Consider the following 10,870-nt stretch of genomic DNA (forward strand, 5'->3'; position numbering starts at 1 on the left):
AACACCTCAGAGGTGATGGGGCCACTGTAGGGACAGGCAAGGAGCAGCCAGGACCAATGCTGCAGGGCCCCACCAGCTGTTCACACGGCTGGTTCTACAACATGGGGTGGTGGGGGCAGGGGTTGGGCTGGGGGCTTCACCTGGGGGCCCTTAGGAAGCATTTTGGGGGTCAGGGGAGTGGTCTGGTGGGGAATGGGGCTGCCTGGAGCCCCTCCTCAAAGCCCCTGGTACCCTGGTGTGGCTGAGCCGGGAGCTCCGGGTCGAGGCTACACTCCAGTCTCACGACCCTGTGACAGTCGAGCTGTCAGTGTTTGCCCAGTGGCCGAGGACTTGACAACCTTGTCCCATCCCAACTGCGCTGTCACTGTGGGGTGCTTCTGCCCCCTGGTGGCCATAGCCGGGAGGGCCGTCCAGGGATTGGGTGTGCTGGTCCCAGGAACTGCTTGCGCCTGCTTTCGAGAAAAGCTTTCTGTTCTGGGTCACATTTGATGACAGAGGAGGATGCTAAGGCCTACAGGAGCCCCTGACTTGTTGTGGGCCACACAGCACACAGAAACTGAGGCCAGGCTGCCAGTACCCAGGACCAGAGGCCTTACTGCCAGATAGGAATGCCAGATGCAACACAGGGCACCCACCCAGGTACACTTGAATTTCACATCAAGAAGCAGTTTTGCAGCTGACATATGTCCCATGCAGTATCTTATATTTGTGCTGAATTTGGTAACCCTCCTTGACAAGCCAGGGAGCCACACTCTGATATTCTGGAGCCAAGGGTGCTTGGGGACGCCTCTGCCACCCTGACAGGGAATAGGATTGGCAGACAAGGGCTGGGAGCATATCACCCTTGGTGAGAGAAAGATGGCTCATTCCAGTCATTGCTCAGCGAGATACCAAGAGCAGAGCCTGGCCAGCGAGGCAGGGCCCTGAGGACTCCCCCCCCTCCTCCCAACTCACTGACTCACTTTGGACGAGTCACTTGGCCTCTCTGGGCTTCATCTAGTCTGTAAAAGAGCTGGGAGAACTCAGAAAAGCCTTTTCTCCAAGTGATGCCCTACCTTGAAACCCGATGGGTGAGATTGGGTGACGCACGAGAGGGCAGAGCCCCCCACTTGCCCCTCCCTGCCCGACACTGAGGCTTCTCAGGACTCTCGGGTGGGCACAGAGTCCTATTGGAATGGGCTGACTCTTGCCTTCAGGAACAGTTCTCCAGCCGGGCCCAGAGAGGGTGCACAGCAAACCCCCAGACCCAGCATCAGGGAGGCCCATGCCAAAGAGGGTACACGGTGACAGGCAGAAAAGCCCCTAACAGCGGAGGGGACTCCTCAAACACTTCGAATTACTTAGGAAAACCTAGTAAGGAGGGAACCTGCAAGAGATTTGTGGTCCCCAGCTGAAGAGGTCACTGTTGGGGATGTGACTTCAAGCTGATTCACAAGGAATCTTCTATTGATGTGTGGAAAAAAAAAAGCCGAGCGAGGCCTGGGAAGGGCAGGCCCCATCCAAGAGGGTGCATCTTGGGAATTTCTTCCCTTTTAAGATGGAAGACCTAATTTACCTTGGTGTCTAGCTCAAATTTCTTGGCATATAGTACATAGCGCCAACTATTTTTAATATAATGGGTTCAATCCTGGGGAACTGCCCTCGTTGGGGAGCTCAGAGTTACCCCAACACACCGGCATCCGACTTCTCAGACTCCCAGAAGCCAGGGCTGTGGACTACAGCGCTCTTTCCAGCTCGTCGGAACCAACCTCTGGCTCGTGAAAAACCTGTTTTGGCAACTCTGACCCAGGAGACCAGAGCTGGTGATGAGCCAAGCCCTGGGCTAACTCGGCAGCCACATGACATAACTTGCGGTGACAGGAGGGCTGCTGTCTACTCTGCAACTCAGGGCTCAGGGGAAGGTGGTTTTGGAGAAAGGCAGGAGTCCATCTCTTCAGCTTTGATTATATATATTCCTAATTTCTCATGGGTGTGAAGGTGGACACAGATAGTCTCTGCAGGCCAGGCTCAAAGGGCCTCCCAAACCTCCCTGGGCACTGGCCTGGACAGGAGAGGCCCACCTACGTAGGTCCCACCACCAGGGGCTCTGCACACCAGGTTCACAGCCAACTCTGGACATTTTGGCTGGGCTGAGCAGATGTGCACCGTGCACACGGAAGGATGGGGCTTCTACCTGCGTGTAGGCGGACCCACTCACTGTTCTCCGAGAATCCAGAGGGAGGTATATGGAACTTGTGAACCACCTGGAATGAACACACTGTAAAAACGACCCAATGTCTATTTATTTCAAGATGCTTTATTTTAAAAACAGGTCACAGCCCTAAGCTTTTGGCCCATTCTGCCACTGTACAAGCTACAAACGCTTGCTCAGCAGCTGAGGAGCACTCTGAAGTAGCGTGTCTGAAGAGTGAATAAAAATCCATATAAAACAAATATTCAAATAGTTTCCATAGGAACACAGATAAGTGTGACCCATATCCTAGTCTTCTGTGTGGCCGCATGGAGCAGACCCTACCCTTACAAAGACATTTCAAAACTAGCAGTAATTAAGTTAAATGGTCCTCCCAAATCCTCTAATTCAAGCTAAACTTGCAGTTAACAGCTACAAGAGTGGTATCTACACGTTAATGCTAGCTGAAGCACAAGCTGCTGGGTGGCGTTCCATCCCACTCTCCCAAGCACAAGAAACAGGCAGGGTGCTGACGTCCTGTTCCTCTACTTCGGGTGGGAAATTGGGCTTCTGGATTTTCTGCATGAGTCGCCTGAGAGAGAAAAAGTAGCATATTAAAAACGCTGACTCACTCCTAACTGGGCATGAGAGTATTGACTTCCCATCAGCAAACAATTCAATGTTGTTTTTTTTTTTTGAGATAGGATTTCTCTGTTACCCAGGCTGGAATGAATACAACGGTGCCATCATAGCTCGCTGCAGCCTCAACCTCCCAGCCTCAAGCAATCCTCCCACCTCAGCCTCCCAAATAGCTGGGACTACAGGTGCCCACTACCATGCCCGACTAATTTAATTTTTTGTAGAGACAGGGTCTCACTATGTTGCCCAGGCTGATCTTGAACTCCTGGGCTCAAGTGATCCGCCTGCCTTGATCTCCCAAAGTGTTGTGATTTCAGGTGTGAGCCACCATACCTGGCCAATTCAATGTATTTCTCAAGTAAGCGTTTCTTCGGAATTACCATTTTGGTAATAAGGAAACCACAAGATACATGGCGTTAACTTAAATATATTCCAGTTATATATAGAAATATCCTCATCAGTCTTTTCTAAAACTTTTCTTGGAAAAATATCCATTCGTATTTAATCTTAGGCAAGGCAATTTCTTATTCATCTAGACAAGAGGCACACACCCAAAAAGGTACCTATTCTTGGCAGCCCCATCACCACGCCAGGCTTACTTACCACGCACGCCCTGACATCACATAGTAGATTGTCGGCCTCTGGAAGCCATTGAAAGTAGACGCGGCAGCAACAGTGTAAGCGCCCATATTTTCAAAGAGCATCCAATCACCCACATGCATTTCAGGCAGGTCACAGCGCTCAACAATCCGATCGAGGCCATCACACGTTGGTCCCCATATGCTGGATGAATAATACTTCTCATCTGGTTTAGGTCTCTATAGAGAGAGAGAGAGAAAATACTACTTAATTATACTTGTGACCAGTTATCTTAATTGTTTTATACAGTATGCTCAGAAGTTACCTTTTGCAGAAGGGGTTTTACATGTGCATGATCATACAGTATGCAATTAAATGATCCATAGACGCCGTCATTCACGTAATACATAAACGTCTGTTCACTCGACTCATCTTCATCATCAGACCCAGTCTGTTCCTTTAATACAATTTTCTTGGCAATGATATTAACTGCAAGCGTGAAAGCTGATGCAACATAGTATCTGCCGGGCTCAGCTATGATTCTCACTCCAGAGTCTGACGGAAAATATTTGTCCAACGCTGGGTTGATTACACTGGTGATCTGAGGGTAAAACAGAGAACAGTGGCATTTCATGGTGGGGAATTCACATGGGGAAGAACATCACAGGACCTTGTGGAATGACATGAGACCAGGCAGCAGCAGGCAGTTTATCACTACGTAACAAAAGCAGAAAAACACCTCCCTGAAAACCAGGCCCCAGGCACCTGCTCTCTCTCTTTTAAGGTGCTATGGGTATGATCTTGTCAAAGAATAGTACACAACAAATTACTATCTAGGAAGGTGTCAAGATGTCAAAATATTTTTATTTAACAAATATATGCCAACGGGATAAAAACCCTATTCTGCCTACATCATAATTTTAACAAACCATGTGGATGTATTTTATCAATTCAAGCACCAATATAATGGCTTAACTTCCTAAGTGACTAAACATTTCAAATATTTTGAGGCGAGAAAGCACAGGTCTAGCAAAGCACACTGGGGTCATGACTGCTGCACTCAGCACACTCTAGGAAGACCACAGCAACATTTTTCATCTTTTTTTGGAGACAGGGTCTTAACTCTGTCACCTAGGCTGAGTGCAGTGGCATGATCATGCCTCACTGCAGCCTCAACCTCCTGGGCTGAAGTGATCCTCCCACCTCAGCCTCCTAAGTAGCTGGGATTTACAGGTGCCCGCTGCCACTACACCCAGCTAATGTTTAAATTTTTTGTAGAGACACGGTCTCCCTGTGTTGCCCAGACTGGTCTCAAACTCCTGGGTTCAAGTGATCCTCCCATCTCAGCCTCCCCAAGTGCTGGATTACAGGTGTGAGCCACAATTTCCAATGTAACCAATTATCCAAGGCTTCTGGGAAAGCTGATTCGCTCTTTAGAAAACCAAATGCTATTAAGTGCAATGCTAGATAGCACAGAGAAATCACTCAAAATACCACTCCAAGACACTTCAGCCCATTTAGGTATTTGTTAAGAAACTTAAATTTTGAAATATTCCAAAAAGGAATTTGCTAAAACAGCTACTGTGTATTACAGTTTTGTTCTAAATTACCTCTTCAAACTTAAGCTTCACATCCTCAGATCCAGGAAAGCCACCACCAATATCAAGCAGATGCATACTGAAACCAACCTCAGCCTAGGATCAAGAAAATAAGTCAGCCACATCCACAGCTAGTAACAAAAACGTATGCCGCAGATAGGTTTAAACCCATGTAATACAGGACAGATTGCCACAAAAAGTTAACTCTAGAATTAAGACTAGTTATTGTCAGTTGTGCCCCACCCTTCCCTAACTGGGTCCCATATACTCACCGCCATGTCAAACACACAGCGGGCATCAGTGATTGCCTGCACAAAGGTCTCGGGATCGGTACAGCCGCTTCCTACGTGGAAGCTGGGGTAAATAAAGAGACGAAGACACTGTGGCTTAGTATTTCTTAAAATAACAACAAACACTGGGAGAAAGCCTGTAAAACTTGAACTGTTTAATATCTTGGCCTCTAGCCACGCCACCAAGATCTCACCTGACACCAATGACATCGATATTTAGCTCTTTCGCCCGTTCCAAAAGGAGCCTGCTGGCTTTGAGTGTGGCACCGAATTTAACACTGAGACGACAGATCGCTTTGGAATCATCAGTAGCAATCCGCAAAACCAACCTACAAGCAAGCAAAGTGTAGCAAATGTCTCATGACAGATGTTCAGTGACAGCCGCAATGAATATACAAACAGTCTTGTTCTAAATACTGTCGCTGATATATTCTGTAGCTTGAGTCTGATAATCAAGCTTCATGACTCAATAGAGGGTTAACTACTTTCTACTAAAGTATAGAAATACAATCATCAGAAATTTAAATTTGTTTGATAAGAATCTACGTATCTTATGCCCCCAATCTTGCCCTCGGATAGGGGAATAACTCACTTTGCTTTTGGATGTGCCCTGGCAACTTTCATCAACTCAACTTCACTATCAAAAGTCATCATCTGGACTTCATTATTAGCAGCGTACTTAATCTGAGATACTTGTTTACAAGGGTTTGCATAGATGATCCTCTCTGGAGGCACCCCCAGACTCTGCACCAACTGTATTTCAGTCTGAAAAAGAAGAATGGTGTGTCATGCTATCCATGTGCGGCTAACAGGTGGAATAAACAGAAAAACATGGGAAGTTGTCGTGTGCCCCGGCCCACCGCCACCTCCCTTTAGTGAGCATTTATTGCCCAAAAACCGCAACTTGTATCTGCCCTGTGGGGAATACAAGGACCATTTTATACAACTGCTTTTGAGAGCTGCTGCTTTTGCTTACCTTGCTAGCACAGTCGAACCCTGTCCCAATAGCAGCGAGGGTCTTCACGATGGCTCTGCTATCATTACATTTGACTGCATAAAAGGGAGTCACACGAGGGAGGGCTTTTAACCACCTTAGATGTTTCTTTAGAATGTCTCCCAGGTCTGCGACATAGAAGGCATCCTTATCATCCTGAAACAAGAGTGGTCACAAGTGACTCACTAGCAGCCTTACCACATACCACACCGACAGCCAGCGACCTTCTCTCTCCCATCAGTCACAATGAATCCTGCTCTTTTGAATCTAGCCACTGATACGAGTACCGCCATTATCATTATTATTTCACCACCAGTGAATTAATTTCTACATTCCCTAACAAGACATGTAAGCCTCACTGCTCTTCCTTAGACCTTGCCAAAGCTTTCCACTTGCCTGGTACTCTCAGCTGCACTGCCAGCATGGGCCTCATATACTTACAGAAGCAGAAACTTCATTAATTTTTTGGTCCAGAATGTCCTTGGCAGTAAAACCTTCATCAAGGAAGTGGCAGTCAAACTCTTTATTGCTAAAGTTGTTCATGATTTCTTGATGTTCCTCTGAAATGCAACAAAATGCAAATAGAGGGGAGAAATTCACTCAGAAGTCTTAGCAATACAATCCTTAAGATCAGCCTGCAACACAAATGTAAACGGAATACTTACATGGAAAACTAAGAGATGGATTTGAAAGAAGTATTTCCAGCTTCTCACAAAGACAACTCTCTAGGAACTCCAAATCCCTCTGCGCGTGCCCTTGGAGCAGCAGTGACAATCTGAGACATAAAAACACAGAATTTGCTGTCTACCTCAGGAACCTATCAAGTCGAAGATGCAGAACCTGCCGAGCACACAGCGCTAATCATGCTCCAGATATGAACCAGTCACTCACTGGCCTGGTCATCCCAATTATTACTAGGTATAAGGCACGTAATTCCATAAACCTTGGTAGTGTAAGGACACCACAAATCCAATACCAGGTTTTTCCAAGGCGGCACACTAAGCATTTCAACTATGTTACCAAAAAAATGTCGAATGCAAGTTTCAAAAGCTTATCTGCACTTAGCTCACTGATATGGAAAAAAGTTTTATAATGGTCTGCTTTATTTCAGAGGTTTCAGTTCTTTAGCAACTTAAAATAGCACTACAGCCTTTTTTATTACTTTTTAATTTTATTTTTTGAGACGGAGTCTCACACTGTCACCCGGGCTAAAGTGCAGTGGTGATCTTGGCTCACAGCAACCTCCGCCTCCTGGATTCAAGTGATTCTCCTGCCTTACCCTCCCGGGTAGCTGGGATTACAGGTGCCTGCCACCATGCCGGCTAATTTTTGTGTTTTTAGTAGTGACGGGGGTTTTGCCATATTGTCCAGCTGGTCTCCAACTCCTGACCTCAGGTGATCCACCCACCTGGGACTCCAAAGTGCTGGGATTACATTACAGCCTTTATACACAGTCATACAATCACCTTGCTATTTTCTACTTCCACTAAGTCTTAGGATGATTTTTACTGATCAACAGGCATCATGGAAATGTCTGGAGCATTTGAGATTTTACGAGCTAATTTTGATATATTAGCTGGGTATATACTTCTACAAAACTAATCTTCAAGTCAACTCATCACATTGTATTGCAGTTGCTGTTACCCGATCAGAACTCAGTATCCTTAAACCAGTGTTGCCTACCAAGGTCAGTAGTTCCAGGAGTGCCAACTGTCCTTATAGGCACTCTCATATTTGCTTAGCTATGAGATATAATCCCATGAGAATAATTTGGGCTAACTGCACCAATGAGAAAAATAAGCAAGAACATCATGCTAGTAACAATAAAAGCCCCTGTCTTTGGCTTTCATGAAATGTGACACTTGTGAACCCGTTTTCTTAAAATTATTTATGTTAACCTTTAAAAATTTCTGCCAGGTAGAGTAGAGCTTTCTTCTTTTCCACTGTGCAAGCCACTTCAGTGCCAGCAGCCTACGGGCACAGAGGCCAGGCAATGGTTTGGGGACACAGTTTGCTCTGGCATGGGTTACTATGACAGGCCCAGGGGGGCGGGTCTGTCATAAATCCAAACCCATGCATCGCAGAAGTTCCTTTAAAGCTCTATCTAATGTGACTTTTTGGCATTGTCAACCTGGTAAGTTGCCTAAATCACCTTTCGGAGAAGGCAAGAGAGTTAACACTAGCAAAATCGTTTTTGTTATAGAGATGGTTATATATTTTTGTTTATATAAAGAATATTTACAATTTAATAGGCTCACACAGTCACAGAGTGGACCAATTAAGGCCTTGTTAAATATTTTTAAGGCAATGTTCTGGCCTAAACTGGAAAAGTTTTAATTTCTTTTTAATATGCAACGCTTTTTTTTTTTTCTTTTCTGTGTCTTTTAGAGCCTTACTTAAGTAACTTACTTCAATATATCTTACTGAAGAACACCTTTTGGTCTTTCTGTAACGGCTAAGTTATTTAAAATGGTGACTCAATTAGCACAAGCGGGTAATGGGCTCATTCAAACAAATTCTGAAAACATTTCACAAGTCATTAAAGTCGGCCCAATTTTATGTTTAAACAAACTCAGCCAACACATTCTTTGTCCTCTCCAGACTTATTCCTGGGAGGTTCTGACTTCTACACTTTCACCAATTATTTTCGGCTTCTCAAACAGCACAATCAGCCTTTTCCGAAAACCTTAGGGCTAGCTCCCCGGTGCACCATCCGTTCACCCCCGCCGAGCTTTTCCGAAATTACCTAGTCATTTGGAGTCCTTAAATAAATACCTCTAAGTCATGGCTGGCTGAGCATCTAATATCACAGCTACAAGACTGTCTTAGCTCTACCCACTCCCGCGGGTTTCCAAATTGGTGTCATCTGCTCTGTACACACAGCGAAAAACCAGACGGAAACTGAAGGTGCCAAGACTGGGGCCCGGCTCCTCTGCACGAAGGTGAGCCCGGGCCCTGCGCCCCTGCACTTGCCGCGCGCCCGCCAGGGCCTCCCCAACGGCTCCCGGGCCCGCGGGCGGCCGCCGACGGGTTGGGGAAGAGGCTGGAGCCGGGACTGAGGTCTCCGGAAGGGTCTCCGCCAAGCCTCTCCGCCAAGCCTCTCCAGCCTCTGGCTGGGAAGACGCGGGCAGGACGCGGCGCCGAGAGTACCCCCATCCCGCCGCGGGAAACCCCCGGGCCCGAAGGAAGCGGCGCCCAAAGGTTGCAGCCCGCCCGGCGACCACGTGTCTCCGCAAGCCGGCGAGGCGCGCCGCACACGTGCCCGGGGCCCGCCGCCCGCCCCGGCTCCCGCCCTCGCAACCTCCCTGTCTCCGCGACCAGCCTGCCCTCACCTCAGAGCGCCCGGGCGCCGCGGGCCAGCCCCATGTGGAAGCGCAGTCGCCGGAGCAGAAGCCGCAGCCGCAGGAGCAGGAGCGCTCGGCCGCCCCCGCCGCGCCCGTCAGCGCCTGGCTCCCGCCCGCCGGAGACGCCGGCCCAAGGTGGCGCCGGAGCTGCAGGCAGAGGGGCGGCCGGCGGTGGCTGCAGCGGCAGCGGCCACGGGAGGGACTGACAAAGCCCCACGGCGCGCCGCTCCCTACTTATAGCGCCGGCGGGTCGCCATGGAGACTCACCAGCTCAAACCAGCCTCGATCGGTTCCGGCCGGGACGCCGCCGGGGGAGGAGCGGGGGCTCGGCGGTGGCCAACCCGGGCCCGCGTTGAGCTGGGGGCGCGAGCGGGCCAACGTCAGCGCCTCCCAGCGCCGCCCGCCGCACGCGTGTCCTCCGCCCCCGGCCTCGCGCCCCGCCTTCCCCACCCCGCGGCGACACCACCCCTCCCCGCCCTGCGGCGGCCGCGCCCGCTAGGAGCTGGTCCGCGCACGCGCACGACGCCTCAGGCCCTGGTGCCGCGGTAGCCGAATGGCGGAACCTGCCCGTCCAGAGTTGTGCTTCCACCTGGCCTTCAGTGCCTTGTGCCCGAGGGCGGAAAAGGGAAATCGCGAGCCGAGGACGAGTGTGCTGGCCACGTGGGCCCCGCCCGGCGGATTCTGGACCCTGCCGCCCGCCGCTCCGGTGCGAGGGACCTGGGAGTTCTCCCGGTGCCGCTCGGCTCCCACCAGCGAGGGAGCAGAGGCGCGGGAGGGAAGTGGCGTCTGGGGGTCGCCAGCACGGCGGGGGCAGGGCTGGCAGTCGCCTTCACGCCCCCGCGCTGGAAGTCTCGTCTTTGTAACATCAAGGTGTCCTGTAACGAGAAGCGGCCTGGCCTACGGAGGTAGTTTCTCCAGTGAAGCCTGGACCCACCCAGGGGCGTGAGGGGAGCCAGGTCCTGAGCCCCCAAAGCCGCCCACTGTACCCTCCGCTCTACTGGATAGAGCTCTTTAGTAACGAGGCATCTTTAAGGGCGGCTCTCTGGCGCGCTCTGAGAGTTACAGAAGCCCCAAAATGCCTGGACCAAAAACATCTAAACAGTGAATACATAAGGGAAAAGGCCACGTGGGAAATTCGAGTCCCTGGGAGCGCCAGGGGACGCCTCTGGAGGTGGACTGCCGCTCACCCCAGGCCACGCTGGAATGCCCGCAACTTGCAGGCTCTGGACTTGAACTGGGAAGGCTTTTTTTTTTTT

The 10,870-nt window shown here is 49.8% G+C and overlaps 1 protein-coding gene and 1 non-coding gene across 4 annotated transcripts; both read right to left on the minus strand.

Annotated features, from left to right (window-relative positions):
- Window positions 1–2,264: 2,264 nt before the first annotated feature.
- On the minus strand, window positions 2,265–10,046 carry ODC1 (ornithine decarboxylase 1). Of its 3 annotated transcripts, none has more exons than XM_037737269.1 (11): window positions 9,603–10,046; window positions 6,936–7,045; window positions 6,712–6,830; window positions 6,253–6,423; window positions 5,869–6,041; window positions 5,471–5,605; window positions 5,259–5,340; window positions 4,999–5,082; window positions 3,714–3,989; window positions 3,413–3,627; window positions 2,265–2,762 (listed from the first exon to the last, which is right to left on the minus strand). In XM_037737269.1, exons 3-11 carry the CDS (start codon window positions 6,811–6,813, stop codon window positions 2,618–2,620), a joined length of 1,383 nt encoding a protein of 460 aa, XP_037593197.1. In that variant the 5' UTR covers window positions 6,814–6,830; window positions 6,936–7,045; window positions 9,603–10,046; the 3' UTR covers window positions 2,265–2,617. The 3 variants fall into 3 exon arrangements, with proteins under 3 accessions (XP_037593197.1, XP_017380984.1, XP_017380993.1); XM_017525495.1 differs by having other exon boundaries at window positions 6,253–6,426; XM_017525504.2 differs by having other exon boundaries at window positions 6,253–6,426; window positions 9,882–9,962.
- Window positions 8,212–8,347, minus strand: LOC119471048. Its single transcript, XR_005200040.1, has one exon. It is a non-coding gene; the product is annotated as a small nucleolar RNA SNORA42/SNORA80 family (small nucleolar RNA).
- Window positions 10,047–10,870: the final 824 nt, after the last annotated feature.

This window comes from Cebus imitator, unplaced genomic scaffold, assembly GCF_001604975.1.
Source record: "Cebus imitator isolate Cc_AM_T3 unplaced genomic scaffold, Cebus_imitator-1.0 Scaffold1, whole genome shotgun sequence".
In the NCBI taxonomy this organism is placed as follows: Eukaryota; Metazoa; Chordata; class Mammalia; order Primates; family Cebidae; genus Cebus; species Cebus imitator.